Source organism: Galeopterus variegatus, unplaced genomic scaffold, assembly GCF_000696425.1.
Source record: "Galeopterus variegatus unplaced genomic scaffold, G_variegatus-3.0.2 Scaffold201, whole genome shotgun sequence".
NCBI classification, from domain to species: domain Eukaryota; kingdom Metazoa; phylum Chordata; class Mammalia; order Dermoptera; family Cynocephalidae; genus Galeopterus; species Galeopterus variegatus.
In genome coordinates, this window is record NW_007726312.1 from 184,783 (window position 1) to 210,566 (window position 25,784).

The following is a 25,784-nucleotide window of genomic DNA, read 5'->3' on the forward strand; positions in this document are numbered from 1 at the left end:
TACATCACCTTACCACTTGGTTATCGAAGAAGAGTCCTTTTCTGGATATGTAGAAAAATAGCTCATAAATAAGATCAGGGACTTCTCCGAAATCACTCTTTTCCCTGGTCCTGTGAGATTTTCATTTTCGTCATTACGGTGCCAGAGTGGTTCCTAGATCTCAGAGCTGCAGGCATCTTCCTTTATATCCTGCTTAGTTTGGGTTCACTGCTTAATTTCCTACACACAGGCGCCACTGCCAGCAGAGGGTGCTGTTCCCTCACTGAGCCTGCCATCATCTTGGCTCTGTTGAGCAGCAGCTGTTGGGCATGTGCCCTGGGTCTGTGTGAGAGTTTGGGCATGTCTATTTGGTTCCCATCCCTAGTGCCCACCCCCTAGACCCTGGCCAGGTTGTTGTGTCACTGGGGACTCTGTTCAGTAACAGGAAACTGGGGAAAGTTTAATTGTTTTCTCCTCTCCCTTTTTCCCATGCAGCTGAACAAAAGGTTCATCCTCAGTTTTCTCCATGCCCATGGGAAGCTGTTTACCCGGATTGGGTAAGTGTGCAGGATGTTTATTTTATTTTCCTACATTACAAGTCATTTTGGAATTTAATATTGTTAGCAACTAGACTGTGTTTATAACCGAGGGCACAGGGTGTGAATTCTTAGAGGCCTCCACCTTCTCTTCTCTTCCCTTCACTTTCTCTCCTACTGTGCTCATGAAATTTGGGAAACATTACTCTCCATCTCTGTGTGTCTCCTTTACTACAACCCCTCTTTAAACACAGTCTTTCCCCACCCCTCACCCCTAGTCCCTCTCGTTTTTCTTTCCTCTTCCTTCTGGCTTAGCCAGAAGTGAGCTCCTCAAGGCAGACATGCTAAATGCATGGTGCAGCTGCCAGGGGTCCTTCTTGGGAAGAATTACTGTTCACTAACTTTCCCTCAAAGGCGAGAGTCACATTTTCTTTCCTTCATGTTCTTCTGGCCCATACCCCTTCCTTCTGTGCTCAGTTCCTGCACCATATTGCTGATCTCAGTAAACACCAAGACCATTCTGTGGTTTCACCATGCACTGTGGAGTTACACATAAATCTAGGGAAGGTAGTGTATGCAAAACCCTATTACTTCACCCTTAAATTCCTGGAAAGAGATCAAGTTTTGAGTATTGCTTTGGTGGATCAGAGTTCTTCCTCACTGTGAAAACTAGCAATCCTGAAGCCTGACTTAATGCTGTACACCAGAGCAGGTGTATGCTGAGCACATTGGGTCTCCCAGGGTACAGGAGAGTGGACAGAGGGATAGGTAGCAGTGCTCCCAGGGAAGTCTTCTTCTGGATTTTAATATTTTCTGAGTTGGAGATTTTATTGTGAGCTACCCTTTGAGGTGATTTGTTTTGGATTATAAATCTCCCAGTTATTGTCAATGTTTCTCTTTTACTTTCTGTCATAACCTTGTAAGTTTACCTATAATACTTTAGAAGGTTTCCTTAGTGGGAGTAGGAGCTATGTCAGTTTCCATATACTTTTGTACTTAACTTTTTTGAGAAGCCGAAAGGCTTTGTCCTTCTTGAAGAACTACTGCTCCATGGAAGGTGAACTAGAAAGTGTGCTTATTATGTATTCATTTGGCATCAACCTGGGCAAGAGTGACAGTGATGGCCATTACAAGGGTAATTTTGATTTTCAGATGACTTGGGAAAATTGTAGAAGTGCTAATAGATGAATCTGTATCAGTAGAAATAGGTGCAAAGTAATTCACTTAGGAAAAATAAACCAGATACATCATTAGTTCCCATCTCCCCTGCCCCTGCCCCCTGCCATTCCCCATGCCAATGTAAGCTCATCTCTGGTAGGAGTTTTTGCCTAATGCTGAACTTGGTACCTGGCATGTAATAAGTGCTCAGGTAATATATATTGTATCCATAAGTGAATCATTATAAGAAATGGGTGGATTGAGAATGATTGTAGAGAAGGATCTAGTATTCTAGTAGCTTATAGTAGACCCAAACCAATCACTAGTGAGTGGTGTAAAGCTGCAGTTACAGGGTGGATAAGGTGTTATCAGAATCATCTTATAAAATAACACATCACAGCAGGAACTACTATTGTGCTGCACTTAAAACAACAGTTGATGGTACTCTTGCTCCTTATTGAAGCTCTCATTTTTTTCATTTTTCTCTCTCACTACTTTTTCACTCAATATTTTCTCTCCTTTTTTCCTTTTCCTGTGTTTGTTCTTTGAATTTTCCTGTACCATGTTGTTCTAAGTCAGGATTTCTCAACCTCAGTACTATTGACACTGACACTTTGAGCCAGATAATTCTTTGTCATAGGGGCTGTCCTGTATATTACAGGATGTTTAGCAGCTTCTCTGGCTTCTTTCTACTATGTACCAGTAGCACACCTCCTCCCCAAGTTGTGATGGTTAAAAACGTCTCCAGACATTGCCAAATGTTCCCTGGGGGGAAAAATTACCTCTTGTTGAGAACCAGTGCTCTAGGTGGTATTCTGTCTGTTAGAGACTTTTGGGACTAAAAAAGTTATAAATCTTGGTCCAGAATGTGGGAATATTTAGGATATATTTTTATCAAGTTAAACATTAGTTTAGATTTTTATTTTCCCCTCTTTTAAATCTCTCATATTTAGATACAGATATTTTGGAAGAAGTTTGGAAAAGAACTACAATAATGATTAGAAACCTGGAAAATGAAATCTAGGAGGAAAAATTAAACTTAAGAAAATATTTATTTCAGTGAGGAAAATGAAGGTCTATTCTAGGCTTTTGAGCTACTCGATGACTGTTCCTCTGACCTGGAGGTAACAGAGAACTGAGCCCCATATTTATTCTGGAAGGCAGAAACAACAATAACGTTTCTATTGGTGAAAAAAAAGTGTAGAAGTCTGTAAGACTAGAAAAGCAATGAGCCCAAGCTACACACAACATCATGGACTGTCGCCTAATTACTAAGAAGATGTGAAATGTGGGAGGCGTTGAGAACAAATTAAGAGTGAGGAGATTGTAATGGGGAGCAGCTGAAGCCACATTGCTGTCCTGCCTGCCTTTTGAGGAAAGCCCCAGCGCTCCTCTCCCAGTCTTGGTCTTCTGTGCCTGGTTTTCCCCCTTATGTTGGTATATACTTGAATGCCTACTATGTGTAAGACAAGTCTTCTCACTCTCAGCTGACAAGAGCTTCAGAGCTTTAGATGAAATCAAGTTCCAAAAAGAGCTTGTTTTTTTACCTGTTACTAGTTACAAGACCTCGAGAGTAGTCAAAGCTTCTGTGGGCTTCAGTTTCCTCATTGGTGGTTTATTTTTTATTTTTTATTTATTTTTAAAGATGACCGGTAAGGGGATCTCAACCCTTGGCTTGGTGTTGTTAGCACCACGCTCAGCCAGTGAGCAAACCGGCCATCCCTATATAGGATCCGAACCCGTGGCCTTGGTGTTATCAGCACCGCACTCTACCGAGTGAGCCACGGGCTGGCCTCCTCACTGGTGGTTTAAATGAATGATCTCCAAAGTCCATCCCAGTCCTTATGTTCTATAGTACTATGAGATTTTCTCTCTTTTCTACGCTGTCACGTGGCTTGGTTTTTGGTTTTGTTTGTTTGCTCCTGGTTGCTCCTATCTTGCTCAGTTTTAAAAACTTGAGAAAAGTTAGGAATCCTGATTCTTTTCTTCAGAGAATGTTGTCTAGCCCACCTGTGTTCCTCAGTATCTGAGGGGTTGGGTCCTGCCCCGTTAGTCGCTGTCTGAGTCACCCCTGGGGCTAGGTCCTGGTGTTGTCTGAAAGATTGGTTTCTTGAAACCACCATTCAAATGAGGCAAAGTGTCTCTGGATATCACGTCACATGGCAGCCACTTAAATCAGTGAAACGCATGTCCTGGAAATGATTGTATCTTCTGGGGCTTTAAAGGATAGGGACAGAGTCCTCTCAGACTCAGGAAGAGCAATCAGGGGTGCGGTATGTCTGCACTTGGACTCCATCCAGAGAAGATGGGAAGCTGGCAGCCTATAGACTCTCGATTTGTAACAAATAGAATAATTTTGCTTCCCATTATTGCTTTGATTAAAGTTACCACTTCAGTTTTTACTTGCTCGCCTAGTTGTGCTATTTGCACAGCTTCAAGGTCTCTTGGAATTCAAAGACTAATAATATTTATTTTGGACCTCGAAGTTTTAAAAATATAATGTTTGTGTCTTGATTTATTTTTTAAATTAATGAATATTTTAAAATATAAAAGTAAGAAGTATTCATTGTAGGGAATATCTTTTTTCTTACTATTCAGTGCTCGTTGTAAAATATTTAGAAAACTCAGCAAAAAAGAAGTTAAAAATTACCCAGTGATAACTATCCACTGTTAACGTTTGATTTATATTTTTTCAGTCTTTTTCCTTATCTGTCACACACACTTATTTATTTTTTATAAATATGTATAAAAAGGGATCATATTAAATTGCTTTGAAACTATTTTCATTTAATATATGTTAAACTCTCCCCCCATGTGATTAGGAAATGTAATACAGCTTAGAAAAATAGTATTCAGCTCACTGGTTAGCTAAGTTGGTTAGAGCATGGTATTATAATACCAAGGTCAAGGATTCAGATCCTCTTACAGCCAGCCACCCAAAAAAAAAAAGTATTCATTTGTATGGATATACCATCTTCATCATCTCCTATTGTTGGGCATTTTAGGTTGTTTTTTTTTCCTGCTCTTATAAATGACCATCTTTTTATGCTTTCTCTGAGCTTCCTTTTTCTCCTTTATTGCTACTGCTCCTGCAGTTTCTTCTTTGTCTTGACTAAAATTTTATGATTATTACAAAATATCCAAAAATCCTTATAAAAATTTATCATTACAGATAAGGCTGAAATTTCTTTCAACTTTTTCCCAACCCCTGTGCCTTCCAAAGAGATAACACTAAACATCAGGTTATGTATTCTTCCAGACCTTTTTACTGCGTTTACATACTCACATATGTATGCATAAAAACACATAATTTTATTTTGTGGGTTTTTTTTAAAAAAACATAAACTGTATACTATCCTCTCAGTTTTAATATAATTTTCTGTGTGTAATATGGGAAGAACAAAGATTATTTCTTAAAGAGAAAGACATAAAACTACTTACAGGTAGTTTGAGGCCAAAATCAGACAGTATTTTGATTATAAAACTGGGAACCAGAAACTTTGTTATTGAGCCCTGAGGAGTCTTTTATCTGTGCTTCCCTAGGTATTGCTTAACAAAGCTGATTTTGTCTGAGTAGATCCATCTTCCCTCATATCTCACGTTTGAAGTTACTCTAATGTAGATTCTTATGCATTTGCTTTTTCTTTGTTTTCCTTTTGTTTTAATCATGTTTAACTGGTTGAAAGGTGAAAGTAAGATTTTTTTTAACTTTTTTGAGAAAGAAAATGTGGACATTTGACCTGGTGCTTGCTCGAGACACCATTCTGACCCAGAAAGTGTTAATAGATCTGTTTCAGTTCCCACCCCAAGGAAGAGGCTTCCTCAGACACAGCTTCGAAGCAAGACTGTCCCACGTGACACTTTTGTCCTGTCGTTCTGTGCTGGCTCTCTACTGCCTTTCAACACGGAGACACATGGCTCTGAAACTTGCCCAGTGTGGCTGCTTTTCAAGCAGAGTGAACTCTGCTATTCTTGCAAAGAGAAGTGCTAGCCCCCCTCCCCACCTCTGACCAGAAAGAGTGCTGCACAGTGTCAGGATTTAAAATGAAACCTTTGTTATAGCCCATGGGGAAAAATGGATCCAATCCAGCCCCAAACATATCACTCTCTGCCATTCCAAATCTACCAAGAGTTTTAACGGCTCCAAAACTTTTCAGAGGGAAAAAAAAGTTTTACTTTGTTTTGGGGGAGTGGGCACATGAAATGGCATGTGGGGGGAAAAAAAGCAAATGCATGGCATGTTTTGTGCCAATGAAAATGAGGACAGCTCAGCAGAGAAGGGAACTGGAATGTAAACTGTAATTGACCCATAGCTGTGGCATGACTTCTGGGCACCAGAGGGTCAGTAATAGGAGCTGCCATCCAAGGGCAAGGAATGAAGATTGACACGATTCCAGAAAGCTCTGGAGTTTTCTCATCCGGGGAGGATACTACTCAATGGGGAAAGGGCCAAGATTTAGGTGAAATTGGAAGCACCTTTCTTGAGGACTTGAAACTGTTTTGTATCTTTTGACAAGGATTCCCTTCCCTGTGGCTTTCCAGAAGCTATTTATTAATCCAGTCTAGAGTTGTTCCCCATACCACTCTACAGTGTACCACAAGCAGTTTGTTTGTTTGGGGAGAGGGGTGATGGTGGATAAAAGATACCTTACCGACCACGAATTATGCACCATGGCCCTAAGGCCCATGTGCCTGGTTTCTCTCTCTAGCACCACGTTTGAATTTGCTTCTTATTTCTGAGGACTTCAGCTGCGGTCTGTTCCTTTTGCCAAAGGAGCTCCAGGCATGCACCACTGTTTGGGATCCAGTGGCCACATTTGGCAAGCAGTGGTTTGAATGACCTCTCCTTAGGAGCCCTAGGTCACTGGCTGGATTTCTGCCTCCCTACATTACAGGCTCTTCCTGTATTAGAAGTGGCAGTTGGCCAGGGCATTATATTTCCACTGGCCTGAAAACATACAGACCCTGATGAGCAGAGGCTTTTGAGAGGGAGGAGGACAGCAACACAGGAAAGACTGAAACAGATCATTGGGGCCCTAGGTCTAGGGATTCTTCAAGGGGAAATTTGGGATCGTTAGTGAACAATTAGTGTGATAATACTTAAGAAGACAACAGCAGAACTACATATGGGTTCCTGAAGAAAATCCTTGAGTAAAGAATTTTTAGATTTATGTAACTCTTTATAGAATACAATTTCATACCAAAGAGTTTAGGGAATGTGTAAGTTTTAGAGCTTAAAGGAAATTTATTCACTCTTAGAAAAGCTGATTGTTTCAGAGAGAAACTTTGATATCAGTTTGAATCCAGTTATTGCCAGGGGTTAGGAAATAGCTACCAAAATATAATAACTCATAGTGATTTATCCAAGAATTAAGTTGTTATCATATCCAAACTCTGAATACTTTACTCTTATCTCTCGAATTGTTCAAGATCGCAGGATACCAGGAAGGTTTGTGCAGGTAGCAAAGAAATGTCCTAGGCATGAGTTGTCTGTTTTCTGAGGGGGTCCACCATAAAAAAGAATGAAATTCTGCCATTCACAGAAACACAGATGAACTTATACAAAATTATGTTAAGTGCAATAAGCCAGGCACAGAAAGAAATACTCGCATATCCTCATTCATAAGTGGGGGGGGGGAGAGAGAGAGAAAGAGAGAGAGAGAGAGAGAGAGAGTGTGTGTGTGTGTGTGTACGTGTACACAGAAGTGCTCTCAGGGATGTTTCTCACTGATGTGCTCACTGTATCTGTAGGATGGAGACATTCCCTGCAGTGGCTGAGAAGGTCCTCAAGGAGTTCCAGGTGTTGCTGCATCATAGCCCCTCTCCTATTGGAAGTACCCGCATGCTGCAGCTTATGACCATCAACATGTTTGCTGTACACAACTCTCAGTTGAAAGGTAAGGAACGTCTGTTTTCTTCATCTAGACAGAGATTAATCTAGCTTCTTTCCTATGCTACCATACCACTACTCCTGCTACACACACACGCACGCACACACACACACACACGCCCGCACACCCTCCTGTTGCCTCTCAGATCTTTAGTTTACTATCTGAAATCTGTATGACTCTATATGACTTTCTAGTGCTTGGGTGGGATGGAAGGAGGGAATCATGAGTATAGAGCTTAGTTTGCAAACCCAGAGATGCTGTTACACATCTGGCCATGCTAAAGGCAGCAGCAGGGCCTCTTGGAGGCTGCATACCCAGAGCCTCTCCCAAGGGAGAGGCATTGCTGAAATGTTTCATTGCAGAGACCATACGCTTGGCAGGGATTGGGAATAGCTGTTTCTGGACTCATGTACCCTGTTTGTTCAATATGGAAAAGTCTAGTTCCCTATGGGATATCCCTTGTGGGAGCTTGCCAGGGAGTAAGAACAGAGAATTGATGAGCTTTGGTGACTCAAATCTGGAAGTACAAAAACCACCAGGCCCAGAATTTGGCCAGTATCCTGGTGTGCATTCTGAAATGCTTTTCTGAACACTCTTTGGTGTTTTTTGGCAGGGGGTGGGGGGGGGGGTTGATTGGCTAAAGAGGGGAAGAACTGATTGGCAGGATTTTTAAATGTTCTGATGACCAGGTCCCAGTCGAGGGATGTTACCATGAGTCTTTCCCTTCCCTCTTCCCCACTTAGGTAAGGATGATGTGGTTTGAGTTGATGGAAATATGTAGCATGGGGTGACATTATTTTGTGTATTTGCAAGGGAGATTTGGATTGTGCTGCCAAGGAATCATTTCAGAGCATTGACAAAGAGTGTTTGGTCTCAAGGCTAGAAGGTTACTATCTGAAATGCCAGGAAATGGGAGTTGCCCCATGGAGACTCCATTGTAAAATAGATCTTGTGTTTCTGGACAGAGTGTCACTGGTTCTCTTATTGCACCTTTTCTCAGTGCTTTCTCTCTCCCTGAAGTTGATTTATTCCCCTTCCCATATGTATTCGGGGGTTATGCTTCAGCTTGCAGTGGTAGGAGAATTTCTTCCCTGATGAGTGAGTATGCCACACTTTCCCTTGAAATGTGGCTCCTCCTGGGACTCTGCAAGGTCCTCTGCTAGTCTGCCTGGGTTTTCAGTCACCTCTGAATCCTAGAGGATTTTCTCCTCTCAGTGCTGCCTGCTACAGTATTGAGAATTCCCAGCAAAAGGCAAAATGCAGAGGCTTAGGTGCCTTTTTTTAACTTGGCTAGTGATTCCCAAGATGGCTGTTTGTTAAACAGCCCTGAGGAAGCATGAAGTCCTCAGGAGCAGTGCTGATTTCCAGGAAAAGGAAGTAAACTCTGTAAAGTGTTGCCCTGGTGAGGCTGTGCAGTCCTAAGGGGAGGGAGATTCTGCTACCAAGTAGGAAGCTTGCTGCACTCTGGAAATGGGGCCTCTTGAGGTACCCTCCTATTCATTTTCCTACCTCCCATTAGAAACAACCCACAGAGTTCAGTGAGCCACCTGTCCCAGAGCTACGGCCTCTGCCAAGGTATTGTTGCAGCATCAAATGACCTGTGGCCTCTGTAGGTGTGAATGTTAAGGACCTGCAGCTCTTGCCTGGGAAGCTTCTGTTTTCAGCAACTTCTGCTTCAGGAAAAGGACTACATTGGCCTTTTCATAGGCCACCAGTGCGACTTTTTCTTGTACCTGTTGTCAACTAAAGGTTAAGAAAATAATGGGTGAAACAAAGGTGAGATGGTGAGTACAGAGAAAGAAGGAAATAGTTGGTCCCCCCATTTGAGGCCAAGGTACTTTTTCTAGGACTCTTTGCTATGCTTGGTCATAATGAGGACCCTCTAACCAGGAAAGACATGTAAAAGCCTCTACCTGAGACCTTACCCTTCATTACTGGCTTCATCCTGCTCTCACCTTCATGAGGCAGCTGGAGTGAAGAGGCATATGAGCTGAGGTGGTCAGAGACTCTGAGAGTGTTTCAAGGAAAAACAGCCTGGGCCACAGGATATAACACTCAGCTAGGACAGAGAGCTCTGTGGATGTGCTGCCAAATACCCGGTGTGCAGCTGAGGCGGCCGTCCAGACCCTACTGTGTGGGCTGCCATTGGGAGAGGGGTGAGCAGAGCACTCAGCAGGGCTGGTTGGTGGGAAGATGCACTTTTCCATTTCCCAGCACATGAGTCATCTTCTCTGGGCCCCTGTGCTGTGATTGCACGGACAGTGGCAAGAAGGGGGTGTTGTGGCTGAGTAGCAGCATCTGTGTCGGGGGTGGAGAGGGAAGGGGGTTGGGAAGAGGGTAAAGATTTAAATCCTTCACTAATCAGTGGCAGTTTGAATCACATTTTTATGAGTAAGGAAGTGATAAATCAGCCCTGCATGTTCAGTCCCCAAGTCCCATCAGCCAGTGCCCTTTTTAATGTTTCTCTCTAAGCCAGTCTGCATGCTGTCAGAGTCACCACCCAGCCACAGGTCCCTGTCTGTCTGAAACCAGGAAGCAAGGGCCTTCCAAGTGCTTGGGGTCTATGGTGATTTGGCAATCACTGCAAGTTACGGAACATCTGGGCCATCATTTTTCTTTCTGTTCCTTCTTGGACATGTCCTTCTGGGTGGGTGTTTGCATATGTCAGTTTCTGGACTCTGTGGAAAAGGAGCATTCCAACCTGAAACAGAAGTGATCTTGTGGCCCACGAAGCAGTCCATATTCTCTCAATCTGTGCCTGAGTCTTCCCCATAGAAGTGGTACCTAAGGAGTATGATTTGGAGAGCAACAGGGAAGCCCTTAACTTAAAAAGTATGTGTTTTGTTGATACCTCTACTGCTGTCATGAATCATTCATTTTTTTGTGTTCAGTGTTACCCTTGTATAACTATCCTCTTTTTATAATATCAGTAGTCCAGGGATGGAAATCATATTGTTACTAACATTTTAGTATGATTACTTTTTTACATGGACATACAGCTATACAAAAGCTTTGGACACTGCAGAAAGCAAAATGGAGGAGAAAGCTTAGAGGAGAGAATGGCATCTTTCCCTTTTTCCTAGGTTATGGTTTTCCCTGGAGCCAACCCTGCTCGTGGAGGCAGAAGTTGTGAGTTCAGATTTGCCCCCCTTCCCATAGGGTCAGATAAGTTGAGTTATGCCATATCATTTAACCAACTAAACTTACAGGTCTCAGTACTGATCTTAAAACTCATGAATTTAGGGTTATTGGTGGGGATACCTTTATCTCCTCCTCTTATAAGGGCCCTACGCAAAATCCTACTTCAGTAGGACTGCAGAGAACCTAGAATCCTAATACTGTACACTGAGGTGGTTGGGAACAGATGAATTTGAGGGATGGGACAAGGGATGTCTAGGGGCCCTGGCATAATACCTGGTATTTATTAGGCACTCAGTATTTGTTGAATGCTGGAAGATGAGGAAGTCCACAGTTCTGGGAAAGCCAGCTTTCATTGAGCAGTGTGTTCCTTACCTGGCCCATGTTCAAAACTGGTGGTGTGATAGGTACTTGCAAAAGTGACGTCATAATTGGTAATCTCTGAAGCTTGAAGGGAGAGAGGGCCTTTCCATGTGCCTCAGTATTTAACACTTCAGTAGCCATCTGATTGGCTGGCGTGATACTGGAGGGCGAAGTGTTGATCTAAACCACAAGCACTCCAAGAATTTTAATTTTTTAAATATTCTGTAACTTAAGGAAATAAAACTCTGATTTCTTGAAGAGAAATAATTGAAGCAACATTTGTGTTAGGGCATCACTGAAACCCCAGTCCATCCCCCATCTGTGCCCAATTTGCTCCGATCTGGCCTTCCCCTCCCACCTTCTCCCTCCCCTTCTTGTTCTCTTCTTTTAAAAACTGTGTTTTATAATTCATGGAATCAAAATCATCTCAAACACACACTGTTTTATTTTACTCTATTATTGGATTATACTTCCTATAAATCATTGGATGTTACTCATTGGCCACCACTGAAATAACTTCCCTTTTCTGTGCCCTGTCCCCCCCTTTTTCCTCCTCTACCATTTCATAGAGTATACATTCATTTCAGCCTTGCAGAAAAGCCCTGGTGGCAGCAAGAGGGCACCCGAGAGACACCTCTTGCATGTGTTGTTGGTATTGCCTGCTCTTAGGGAACATTTGGGGTCTGAGATTGAGGTAGAGCTAGACTGGCATTCCTTTCATTATCATTTATGCTTGCTTCTGTGGTGTTAGTAATCCTGTGTTACAAGAGGTAGAGAGAGTGCCGCATGTGGGTCTCCAGAGGGATAGAGCTACAGCTGTCAAAACAGGACTGATAGAGCTTTAACCCATAAGTGTGGGATGCTTCATTTCATTGTTGTGTGTGGGAGTTCACTCAAGTTGAGAAGTTCAGTTCACAACAAAAATTTCTTTTGTCTTCCAGCATACAACAACCTTAGAGACCTTCAGAAAAGCAATTTGCATCCCTGTGACAATTCACTTCTGTCTGAGTCTCTTACCCAAGCAGAATGTATGAAGTGCCTAATCCTCTGCTTGTCAGAACAGTTGTACAGGAAATCCACCTTTCATAAGGGGTTAGACTTGAGTTTAGCTGTGTAAACTGTCCCTTTCTTTCTTCCTTCTGTCTCTCTGGTGGTAGAAGCCCTTGGGCTTTTTCTCTGCAAGGATCTGTGGGTAGATTTCTACAGGTAATCAATGCTACCTGACTGTCAGTTTCGGGATGCCTCAGTTTAGAATAAATTAACAAAGAGAGCGCCAGTGTGGCCAACAACTATTATGAGGAAAAGATCCAGAGGTCAGAATAGGTTAGGCTTTGGAAGGCAGGCCAGAGGAGGATGTATCCTTAAGCTTTGTACTCAGTCCCTGTGGAGGAGATATAACTATCAACAGGCTGCTTAGTGCAGACTTCTTCACTCTGCAGTCTCTGCCTATGGATCTAGCCATACATAGTTCCCTGGAAGAGAAGAAAAAGTTAAAGAAGTGAGTGTGTCGAGGGACCTACCTATCTTTCCAGGGTCCTTGTTTTCAGAATGAATCTATTACTTTAAGCTGGGGAAGGAGAAGCAGTTAAAAAAAGCTAAAGAAATGAGAAAATTCAGTCATATCAATAAAATTAACCCTCTTATATCGGTTGAAGAAATGGTCTTTGTTTTTGTCCCAAGATAACAACAATGTGGTTTGGTGTCCATGACTGCTTTGGTGTGCAGTGCACAAGTGCAATATTCTATCTTTGCCCAGTGGTTCATGTGAGCTATATATTTCATTTCTGTTGCCATTTTATAGCTTCTCAATTTGATTTTTTTTTTTTTTTTTTTTTTCCCAGGATGGACTTATTCTGAAGGAGAAACATTATTTGGAGGAATTTTGGCAGCGGGTCTTACGGCTACCTTTTCTGAGCTCTTCTTAAGATTTTCCTGAGGAGTAAAATTCTAAATATACAGCTTGGCAGGGGGTGGAGGGGGTGGGGTACTGAGTACTGAGGCCAGGTACGGACTGTGTATTGAATATGCAGGGAAAGCTGGTGTGTTCTCTTGGTGGGGGAAGAGGGGGGACAAGTTCCACTTTGGACCCTAATCAACTGCGTAAATGTTGGTCTGGGGAAATTGTAGTTTTCAGAGGGTGTCACCAGTAATGACAATAGCAACAACTTTTTTAATACACAATGATACTTTATAGTTACTACACATGTTTTCATTTGATTCTTCTGTCAGCCCTCTGACACAGGCTTGGCAGATATTGTGTACTGTTTCATAGATGAGGAGAAACATATCAGAAAGGTTAAGTAACTTAAGCAAGGTTGCACAGCTAGAGAATTATACCAGGTCCGAAGTATCCTCCCTTCTATATCAGAAGATATAAAAGCTTCTTTGGAAAATTTCCCCCTAATCTGAGCAGTCTGCTATTCTTGGTGAGGAAAGTGATCCATGAATGTGATCTGAGAATAGAAAAGGAAGAGAAGTAGAGGTGAGAGAGCTGGGAAGAGTCGGAATTCTTCCAACGTCTTGAGACTCAGGTGGGGTCACAGTTAATAAGTTGACAGAAGGCTATGATTTGGGCAAATCAGGGCTGTTTGGGGTCCTTATTTACTGTTGTCATAGGTGGAGGGGAATCTGTCTAACAGTGGAAATTATTGTTCACAACCAATTGGTCAAAGAAACATTCAGTCTTTTTCTTGGTTTCGGATATGCAGTGTCTCTTTAAAAAGGGGTTTGGGGGACTTATTTAGAATCATTGTTTTTTTATTTTCACCATCATTTCTAGTATCCCTCTGCTTTTAGAAAAGAGGCTTTTTGGGCCGGCCCGGTGGCGCACTGCTACAGTGCGCCGCTTGGGAACGCGGTGGCGCTCCCGCCGAGGGTTCGGATCCCACATACAGACCGGTTCCCGCTCACTGGCTGAGCGAGGTGTGGGCGCAGCGCCGAGGGTTGCGATCCCGTTGCCGGTCCCGGTCCGGGACGGGCGCGACACTGAGGGTTGCGATCCATTGCCGGACACGAGAAAAGACAAAAAGGACAAAAAAAAAAAAAAAAGAAAAAAGAAAAGAGGCTTTTCACATGCCATTCTTACTTTGGCTTTTGTGGGTTTTTTGGTGGCTGGCCAGTATTGGGATTCGAATCTGTGACCTTGGTGTTCCAAGGCTACACTCCGCCCGACTGAGCTTACCAGCCAGCTCTCATATGCGATTCTTAGAAGAGACTGTGCTTCTTTTTTTGGCTTGAGAGGAAAGTGGATGTATCATTCATACAGAAAAGAGTATGAGAGTATAAAATATTAGAAAGAAGGATAAAGGAAGTAAACGTGGAACCACCACCACCCAGGTTAAGAATTAGAACATCGTCAGTGTGTCAGATGCTCCCTGTGTGCTTCATCCTCGTTGTAGCTGTAGCTTCCTGTCTGCTTCCCCCAACACAGTTGACTGTCATCCTGACCTGTGCAGTTCATTCCCTTTTCTTTATAGTGTTATCATCTAAGTACATGTCTTTCTCTAAATAAAGCATAGTTTTGTTTAGCCTGCATATTAAGTGGAAGAATGCTAATCATACCATTTATATTCTTTTCTCTCTGGCTTATTTTTTTTCAGTAATGTTTGTGATTTCTGTCCATGTTGATGTGTGATATCATAGTTCATTCATTTTCATTGCTATAATAACTACATTTTATTCATTTGTTACTTTATTCATTTTTCTGTTGATGGCCATTTGGGTTGTTTTCTCTTTGGGGTTATTATGAGTTCATTAACAGTTATTGTAATTATTGGTATATTTTGATTTTATATACTATCCTATTTTTTAAAATTAATTTTATTAAGGTAAAAGTTTATATATGATAAAATACATCCATTTTAAGCATGTATTTCAGTTTGTTTAATTTATATGCCCAAGTAACTAATCATCACAATCAAGATACAGAGCATTTCTGTCGTCCACCAAAATTCTTTGTTTCCATCCCAATTGATCTCCACCCCTACCCCTGGCTCCAGGCAACCACTGATCTTTCTGTCACCATATGTTAGATTTTCTTTTCTAGAATTTCATATAAGTGGAATTACATAGTGTGTACTCTTTTTTTCTTATCTGGTTTCTTTTCCTCAGCATAATGTTTCTGAGATTTATTCAAGTTGTTACATGTATTGATTTCATTCCTTTGTATTACTGAGACATGGATATACTGCAGTTTTGTTTATTTAGTTACCTGTTGATGAACATTTGGGTTATTTCTAGTTTGGGGCTATTATGAATAAAGCTGCCATGAATATCTATATACTTTTTGTGGACATGTTTTCATTTCTCTTCTGTAAATACCTAGGAGTGGATTTGCTCAGTCATATGGTATGTTTAACTTTATAAGAAACTGCTAAACTGTTTTCCAAAGTGGTTGGACCATTTTACATTCCCTCCAGCAGTGTGAGCACTTTCTTTTCATCCTTGCTAAAGTTTGGTATTGTCAGTCTTTTCTTATTTTAGCTATTCTAGTAGATGGGCAGTGCTATGTCATTCACTTTTAATTTGTGTTTCCCTAATGATGTAGGATGAGTGACTTTTCCTGTGCTTATTTGCCATTTTTATATCTTCTTTGGTGTCTGTTTAAATCTCTTGCCCATTTTTTTAAAAAGATGTTTGTCTTTATTATTAAGATTTCTTTATATAATCTGGATATAAGCCCCTGATCAGATATATGTTTTGCATATATTTTCTCCAAGTGCTTTCCCATTCTCCCGCCTGTTCTTTTTTTTCTACTTTCTTACCTTCTTTTGGATGGATTATTTTTTCCATTTTACCCCCTCTCCCCATGCACACTAGGGTTTTTTTAGTGGTTACCCTAGGAATTAATTACAGCATGCATACTTACCTTGCCAAAAGTCAGAAGTTAATCATTCTCTTCCTAAACAATAAAAGGACCACAGAACACTTTAAATTCTATTCATTCACTTCCCAGTTTATCTTCCCAGTTTATATGCCATTGTTGTCATGTATATTGATTCTTTTTTCCTTTTAAACTCTATAAGACAAATTATTGTTGTTTTTATTTTTGTTTGTTTTTATTATTATTTTGACAGTAAATGTTTTAGACTCACCCATATATTTACTATTACATTCATTTTTGCATTTCTGACCTTCTTTAGAATTTATTTAGTGAAGTTCTTCAGATGGCACACTTTCTCAGTTTATTATTTGTCTGGAAAAGGCTTTATTTTCTCCTTATTCCTAAAAGATCTGTATTCATTGGTAGTAGAATTCTAGGTTAACAGTTGTTTTTCTTCAGTCCCTTTAAGATATTTTACTGTCTTTGGGCTTTCACTATTGCTGATTAAAGTGAGCTTATCAGTCTAATTGTTTCTCTTTTAAAAGTAATCTAACTTTCTCTATGTGTACTTTCCATTACTTTTAAATCTTTGATGTTCTGCAGTTTTAGTGATTTGTCTAGGTTTGGATTTATGTTTTATTTTTCCTGCTTGGGATTTGTTGGGCTTCATGTATGTATAAGCTGATTTTTTTCATCAATTTTGGAAAATTCCTAGTGTTCTTTTTTCAAATACTGCATCTACCCATGCTTTCTCTTCTCCTTCTGTGACTGGACAAATGTTAGACTGACTTTGTCTTTAATGTCTCTTAAGCTTCTCTTTCATTTTTCTGACTTTTTTTTTGGTGCTACATTCCTGATTCTTTTCTTAACTCTGTTTTTCAATTCATTGAACCTTTCCTTAGCTGTATCTAAACTGCTGTTAAGTATGCCCCATTGAGTTTTTAATTTTAATTATTATATATTTTTATTTCAAGATATTTTTGTTTTTTATCAAGTCTACTTTGACTTGCTTTATAGTTTCTTGTTCCCTAAACATATTTGTGAGCTTGTCTTTTATTTCTCTAAAATATATTAAACATGGTTATTTTAGAGACTCTGTAATCTGAAGTGGTGTATCTTGGGTGTAGCCTTGTGGGGTCCCAGCTTTATAGTATAGAGCTTGGGCTTCCTCTTATGTTGACTGTACTCGTGAAGCCTTGGAAACCAAAGGTCAAGTTCATCAGGTAGCAAATGTTCATAGGGTAAAAGCTGGCTATATTGCCACACTTACCTCTCTGGTTTCCTGTCTTTACTCAATCCCTGACCAGAGGATTCCTTTTTATTTTACTAGCTCATTGATGCTTTCTTAAAGAGATTTTTAAAATACTTCTTTCAGGATAATTAGTTGTTTTGTTCAGAGAGTGGATGTAGATATCTAATCTGCCTGTCATATTTCTAGTAGAACTGCTGTGATTTCTTTTTTCTTTTACCATTAGACCCAAGCTTTTTTGTTTGTTTGTTTTAGCTCTGCCTGTGAGCATTGTGATTGGGGCACTTAAATTCAAGGAGGCAAGGGCGCATAGGTTGCTCTTCCTTTTCCAGCTCCTGCCCATTTACAGGCAAGTGGCAGATGGCATCATATTTTTTAGTTTTTCCAAGAGGTATGCAATGTGTACAACTCAGAGGACTAATTGGGTGGGGAAGAAAGGTAAAGGGAGGGAAGGGAAGCCTGCAGCTGAAGTGATGGAAGCCATTTATTGCCAAAAGGGTGTGAGCTAGAGATCAGAAAAAGAGTGCTTTCTTGTTTCAGCTACATTACGTTACATATCTGGTGAACCCTGTTTGGCCCATAAAATCCTTTCCATTAGTCAGGGTGCTCTGTGCTTTTGTTCTTGACTACTGCTGTTCTTAGAGCTGTTTGGTTTGCCTGTATGTCTGTTTCCTTTTCAAAAGGCAGATTGTCACATTTAGGAATGTATTTACTGTAATTAGAGTTTTCTGGCTTGTTTAGTCCCCTCTTTAGATATGACTCCCATCTTGAAGCTTATGTTCAGAAAATACCCATGTGATCCCTTGCCCCAAGTGCCAACAGCAGATGCAGCAATTGACACGCTGTAGGGAATTTCCAACTGCTGGGCAGGTTTCTGAATTCCGGACACGTGCTGTTCACACTTTGGCTTCTGAGGCAAGGATCGGTGGTTGAAAGAGGGGAGGGGCTGACGGGGACTGGAGAGAGAAAGATCTTACAGTGCCTGCCCAGGGCTTCAGGCTGTGTCAGCTTTCTCTATCTCTTTTCCAGCTGGTGTTGGCAGGGTAGAGTAAATCACTGTAGAGTGGTAATGAAGTAACCTCACCGTGGGCTTCTTTGAGGCACACCTGTGACGTCATCCTGTTATCATTGTCTATTCTGCTTAACCTCTTTTCACCTCTCCCCTGAGAGAGGGTGATGCCCAGAACTCATGTCAGGGCAATGAGGAGAGGGAAATATTTGGTAATCGTTGTTTTTGAGATCCCTGCTAAGGACACAATTGTAGGCCATTGACACATTCTTCAAGATTCCTCACTGGAAAAGAAAAACCCTCTTTGCGAACATGGCCTGAATACCCCTTGTGGATAAAACTTCTTTTTAAAAAGGAAAATAAAAGAAACATGGAAAGAAAAATAGTCCAGAAAGTCTTGAAACTAAGTGTTCTCTCTTGTTTCTCTACCTTCCCCCAGTCTTACAAACACGCGCGCGCGCACACACACACACACACACACACACACACACACACACACACACACACATCATGTCATTCCTCTCTTCAGAATCCTCCACTGACTTCCCACTTCACTGAGAGTAAGAGCCATAGTGTTTACAAAGCCTTTCTGTGTGGCTCTCTCTTCCCACCCCCTGCATTGCCTCTTTGACCGTATTCACTACTGTTTCCCCCCTGGCTTGCTTACTATGCTTCAGCCACACAAGCCTGCTGGCAGGTCCTCTGATAAGGTGGGGCCTCTACCACCTTTAGGCATTGCATTAGCTGTTTTTTCTACTTGGAATGTTGTGTGTCCAGCTATCTGCATGGTAAACATCTTACCTCCTATAAGTCTTTGCTTAATATTACCTCCATGAGGCCTACCCCAACCATCTCCTTTAACACTGCTGCACTTTACTTTCACCCTGCATTCCTGATCTTCCCATCCTGTTCACTTACTTTCTAAATACCAGATAACTTAGTTACCTGTTGTAAATATGTTTATTTACTTTTCCTCTACTACTCTGCTGCAAGAAAGTAAGCTCTCTGCAGAGAGGGATCTTTGACCTGTTTTTCTACTGGTGTGAGCATCTAGAGCAGTACCTGGCCCATTGTAAGTTCTCAGTAAACGTGTTGAACCGAGTTCAAGTCAAAGAATAGTTTTGTCAGAAAGTCAGTCTGGGCAATGAAGGTTGAATGGCAAGGTCAGGAGCACTTGTTAACTGGGTTATTGCTCATAACCCTGCTGTCTTTTCTTGTTTTTTGTTTAATTACTTTCCTGAAAAAGTAATTTCCAAGTGCATGTTTTGCATCCTGACGTTCCTTTTTTTTTTGGCAGCTGGCCAATAAGGGAATTCAAACCCTCAACCTTGGTGTTATCAACAGTGTGCTCTAACCAACTGAACCAATCGGCCAGCCTGACATTAAAAAGTACATGAAATGTGCTTTGGTGTTTGCTGTTAATCCTGAAGTCAATATCTTTAGGGCTGTGTAAAGCAAACTTTCTTTAGAACAACATAAGTTCTGTCCTTTCTGGTCTCCCAAATCTTTCATCTTTTACTCTCTGTCCTTTCTTCCTGCCCATAAATGCTCTTATTTCTCCTTCTGTACTCATTTACTATATTGTTACTCTCACCTTACTGGGCATCTCTGTCCTGTTTATGTAAACTAAGTTTTTAAAAAATTTAACATTTTGGGTTTTGTTGAGAGTACTAAAAAAGATAGGAAAGAAAGTGGAAACCACCTGTAAACCATCTTCCTGGCAATGACATTCCTTCCTATATTATGTATGAATATTCAAGTGTTTTCTACACAGTTGAAAAGGTACTGAATGTGAAATGTTTGATTCTACTATTTTCACTTACTGTAAGTATTCAGAGCTATAAAATCTTTTGTAAATGCTTGTAATAGCTGACTAATGTTCTCACATGAATATCTTAACATTCATTTAATCGTTATCCTGTTTTTGGACATTTTATCCCAGGTTTTTGTTATTAAAAATAATGCTCTAATTAACATCTTTGTAAATAAAGCCTTTGTCTACATTTCATATTATTTTATTAGAATATATTTTTAGAAGCTCAGTTGTTGGGTTACAGGATTTGAAATCTTTCAACACTTTTGATACATGATGCTAGGTTACTCTCTTAAGAAATTGTACCAGCTTACACTGATCAGCAGTGTTTGAGAATGCCCTCCAACCACGTTCATGTGAGCATTGAGCATTTTAAATTTTTTATAGTCCTTGGCCAGTGTAGGCCTTTATATATTTGCTGAATAAATGATAGAAGAAAATTTGTTTGTTTTTTTTTTTTAAATAGACTTTATATTTTAGAGCAGTTTTAGGTTCACAGCAAGATTGAACGGAAAGTACAGAAAATTCCTATGTCATCCCCCACCCCCCAACACGTACATCCTCCTTCACTATCAACATCTGGAACCAGAGAGGTACATTTGTGACAGTCAATGAACCTATATTGACAAATCATCATCCAAAGTCCATAGTTTACATCACTCTTGGTGTTGTACATTCTATGGGTTTTAACAGATGTATGATGACATGTATCTACCAGTATAGAATCATACAGATTAGTTTCACTGTCCTAAAAATCCTGCTCTGCCTATTCGTCCTTCCCTCTCCTTCAACCCCTGACAACCACTGATCTTTTTACTGTCTCTATAGTTTTACCATCTTTCAGAAAGTGATATAGTTGAGATCATACAGTATGTATCCTTTTTAGGTTGATATCTTTCACTTAGTAATATGCATTTAAGGTTCCTCTGTGTCTTTGTGACTTGATAGCACATTTCTTTTTAACACTGAATAATATTCCATTATCCAGATGTACCACAATTTATCCATTTACCTACTGAAGGACATCCTGGTTGCTTCCAAGTATTGGCACTTACGAATAAATCTGCTACCAATATTCATATACAGTTTTTGTGTGAATGTAAGTTCTCAGCTCCTTTGGGTAAACACCCAGGAGTTCGATTGCTGTACCATATGGTAAGAATGTATTTAGTTTTGTAAGAAAGTGCTAAACTGTCTTCCAACCTATCTTGTTTTAAATTGCATTTCTTTGATTACTAGTAAGAATGAGTATTTTTTCCTGTTTTATTAACCATTTATTGTTCTGTGTAGTCTTGCTCTTTGCTCGCTTTTTTTTTTTTTTTCCTTTTTGTCTTTTTTTACTGACCGGCAACGGGATCGCAACCCTTGGTGCTGCGTCTGCACCGCGCTCAGCCAGTGAGCGGGAACCGGTCTCCACATGGGATCTGAACCCTCGGCGGGAGCGCCACCGCGCTCCCAAGCGGCGCACTCTCCAGTGTGCCACCGGGCCGGCCCTGCTCGCTTTTTCTATTCTTACCCAGTGTCTCTCCCTCTCCCCCTTTCCCTCCCCCTCCCATTTTCTTTCCCTCTCCCCTGGATGAGCTGCTTTTCAGCCACTATTTCTTCAAATTCATCTGCATTAAACTTGGTAAAGCCTCACTTCTTTGAGAGGTGGATCTTCTGGCAGCCAGGGATCTTGCACTTGGCTCTGTGTAGGGCGTCAATCCCATGCTCCTTGTTCTGCAGCTTGGTGTGGATGGACATGATGACTTGGCCAATGTGAACCTTGGCCACTGTGCTCTGGGGTTTTCCAAAGGCACCTCGCATAGTTACCTGGAGCCTGGATTGGGGACAGCATGAGGTCAGAGACATGAACATCCATGGAAAGGGCTTAGCCTAGTATCTTATCAATTCATTTGAGCTTTTTAGATAGTACATATTGTAAGTCCTTGCTATATTCATCAATTATTTCTTATTAGGTGCTTGGTTTTTTATTACGTTTATGGCTTTTTTAATGTACGGAAGTTTTAAAATTTTATATAGTTTAATATGTCATTCTTTTCCTTTGTGATTTATTCCATTGTTCTTAAGTTTAAAAAGGTCTCTCCAGTGGAGAAGTTTCTAACTAGCTATGCAAATGTGTTTTCATCTCCATCAGCTGGAAGGAATTCTAGCACCATTTGTTGGGTAATTTTATCCAGTTGGTAAGAGATATGAGGAGTCCTACATGCTTAATTAAATAATACAGCAACATGTTGTAAGAGTAGATCTGGAGTCGTCATGGACTACATTATCAAGGTTAAACCTTTCACCTCAGCTCAGATGAAAACTTGCCAGCTGGGAGTAGCTCAAGCTTGGAAGATTGGGATGGGCATGTAGGTGAGTAGTTTTGTTGGCTTGCCATTTTAGGAAGGAAAGAATATGATTGTCTTGTGGTTATCCAATTTTGACTAATGAATGAATCGTCTGTGCTGTAACAGAAAGTTATGGGAGAAGTACCTCTCTATTTTGGAGTAAAAGCTCTTGAGTCAGACTTTCTATTGGAGATGAACAGGAAGGGAGTAGGCTGTGCCAGTTGATGCTCACGCAGCACCACCTCATGGGACCAGATTCAGCCAGTGTTTGGATACAGGTGTTTCCCATAATCTCTGGTGGCCCTTTTCATTGGTTATTCTTTGGCTTTTTTTTTTTTTTTTTCAAAAGATGACCGGTAAGGGATCTTAACCCTTGGCTTGGTGTTGTCAGCACCACGCTCACCCAGTGAGCTAACCAGCCATCCCTATGTGGGATCCGAACCCGTGGCCTTGGTGTTATTAGCACCGCACTCTCCCGAGTGAGCCACAGGCCGGCCCTATTCTTTGGCTTTTGAAACACTGTGGAAGGTGTGCTGAAGGCAGCATTTCTGTTGTATGTGAAGTGAGTTGGTGTACTTGGCTAGTTTTGCTAGTTGGGTGATTGTGCAGGAGGAGGGTAGGACATAATGTTTTTGAAGTTTCTTTGCTTTAAGGAACTCAGAGAGGGATGTGGGCATGGAATACATGTAGCCTGCCCGGTATGGAGAATCAAATCATGGCTTTTCTGTTTTCTGAATGATTGACTCTTGGAAGGATGGGGGAAAGTAGATAAGCTGCCAAAAATGTGATCTCTCCTTTCTGTGAAGGCCATGTGGTCTTATGGTTATGAACTTTGCAGTTGATCACATTTATGTAAAATAATACATATTATACATACATGAATTTAAAGAGACTGGTAGATACACATCAGAACTTAACCATGATTCTCTAGAATAGTGGAATTATGAGTGTTTTAAATTTTCTTTTGCCTTTTCTGTATTTTTGTAGTTTTCTGTAATGATCACAATCGTTTAATAGTAAGAAATGTATTTTTAAAAATTGTAATGACAAAAAAGAAATATTTGAAATTAGATAGAGATTCTAATTCTGATTATCTACTTGTTATATCATGCAGACTACTTAAACACAAGCCCGTTTGTACATCTAGTATCTTGTGGATGGAAGACATTTAATAAATGTTGAATTAAACTTTCCCACGATCGTGTATTTTCAATTGATTGCCAGTATTTTTCTCCTTCCCTTAAGGGAAGATTCTGTTTCCTCTCTTGAACTTAAATTTCAAAAGAAGCAACTCTGGCTTGTAGGGTTTACCAACAGCCTTGTTTTCTTTTGACATTGCTGATTCTACTAACTTTTCTTTCATTCCAGAAGAACTGACAACCTAATAGGCCAACTAGAGAATATTCAGCTATTCTTGAAAATGCAACTATTTTAGCTTCATAAAATGTAAAGATCCCTCAAGTAGAGTATGTATCCATGGGGACAAGAGACTGATATTTTATCAAATCTCTAACAGTGTTCAAGGCTGACTTTAAAATTAGGTACTTAATTGGTTAGCTCCGTTGGTTAGCACATGGCCTTGTAACACCAAGGTCAAGGGTTCAGTTCCCCGTACTGGCTAGCTCCCGCCCCCAAATAAAATAAAATTAGGTATTTGTTCAATAATGATTGATTGATTGATTTACTAGGGTCTGGGAGTATATAAAATGAGTTTAGGCAAATAAGAAGTTAACAAATTAGGGCTGGCCTGTTTTAGCTCACTTGGTTAGAACACAGTGTTGATAACACCAAAGTCAAGAGTTTGGATTCCTTCCTGTATTGGCTAGCTGCCCCCCCCAAAATTAAAAAATTGTTAATTTTTTTTAAAAAAATTGTCTTTCTTGTAGCCAGGTAATCGTGCCTGGTAAAATGTTCATGTGTTGGGATTGTACTTTAAAAAATTCTTTAAGGCTTACCTGATGATAAAATGATCAGAACCCCTTTGAGATGATAATGCTACAGCAGATTGCTTTGAGAAACCAGTATTAAAATCTTCAGCATATTTTCTTTCCTCTTTTCTTAGCCCCAAACTATGGGGACTTCCCTCTCTCTGTGAAGACAAGAGAAAGCCAAATTTATAAAGTCCTATTAATTGCTCTTTAGCTCAGGGGTGCTCCTTTCTAAGGGAGACTGGAGCAGCTCATTCAGCTATAGTGGTACCTGCCCTTAGAGTTTCTACCTTGCTCGAGGCCCCTAAGAGCAAAGAGTTCTGTTGGGAAGGGGTGGAAATGCTTCCACATATGTGTGCTATTTCTTTAAAAGAAAGTCTAGCGGAAGTGATGCTGTAGGGAACATCTGCACTTGGGCCTGAGTGGAGAAAGCGAGATGCGCTGCAGCTGGTGTAAGGCCCTGGCAGGCCAAGGCGCTGCTGTCTATTGGGGTTTACTTCTGTCTACATTGAAACATGGTTCAAGAGGGGGTTGGTGGCCTGCTGCCAGCCTCAGTTAGCCTGCCCTTCTCTTTCCTTTTTCCTTCTCACTGCCCTCCCCCCAACTCCCCCCCTCATGCTTTAAAGTCACATTTCCAGGCCAGACGTAGAATTAATCTCTGGGCACTTCACATTGCTGGCAGCTGAAAGCAGGATGTGGGATCTTTTTTTTTTTTTTTTTTTTTTTTTTCTTTCTCTCTCTCTGCGTCTTGGCTGACTTTTTTACCTCTCGAAGAATTTGGAAGGCCGTGGGACCCCCCCCCCCCCAAGTACTGTGGAGTTTTTCAGCACGCTGATCACCCTGCTGTGGCTTCACCCTAATAGACTTCATATGTTGATGCAGTTGACATCAGTATCAAACTATTTTACATGTGATCTGGTGTATTTCCTGAGGAAATCTGCAAGATATTTATTAAGAACTAATAAAATAAACCTCTCCATGAGTTTTTAGGTAGTTTTCAATTTTTCATGTCTCTCTCGTTTCCTCTTATCAATGAGTTGCTATTTTCTATCTCTACTCTGACCATCGCAAAAGGAAACAAAAATAAATGTATTAAACTGTTCCTGAAGGGACAGAGAGAGAATAGTTCTGCCATGATGTATCAGCCGGGGCTGTATTTTTAGTGCAGCATTGTAGAAACTAAAAATATCCTGTTATAGTGGATCCTTTTTATAGGTCTCTCTGTGTGTGTGCGCGCGCGTATGTGTGTGTTTATAATGTTGTACGCGCAAGTGCCTTTGTGCATCGGCAGCCACTCTTCCCTTTACAGCTGGTCTCCATTAGTCCTTGAAAATTAATGTAATCCTAGTTAAGAAAAAAATTAATTACTCTACCAGTGCTGTGTTTTATCCAAAGCTAGTGTTAGCTCCCTAGCTGGCAGCTTAGTTTGAGAGGCTCCAGGGGCCCATGGAGCTGTGGCTTCAGTATCACAGCAGTTGCTGCTGTGTTTTTCCTGTTGAGAGCATTCCTCTGTTCTTCAGGGTTAGACATATGGCATGCAGAGAGTAACTGCAGACCCCTCTGCC

General features: G+C 40.9%; 1 protein-coding gene across 2 annotated transcripts in view; it reads left to right on the forward strand.

The window, feature by feature from the left end:
- SMG6 (SMG6 nonsense mediated mRNA decay factor) overlaps positions 1 to 25,784 on the forward strand; it is a 227,294-nt gene that overhangs the window by 53,726 nt on the left and 147,784 nt on the right. The window contains exons 9-10 of one of the 2 annotated variants that reach the window (XM_008565649.1): positions 475 to 536; positions 7,425 to 7,570. In XM_008565649.1, coding sequence (XP_008563871.1) covers positions 475 to 536; positions 7,425 to 7,570 — 208 coding nt within the window. Of the gene's footprint in view, positions 1 to 474; positions 537 to 7,079; positions 7,133 to 7,424; positions 7,571 to 25,784 lie in introns of those variants that run through there. The other variant, XM_008565653.1, reaches the window with a different exon arrangement.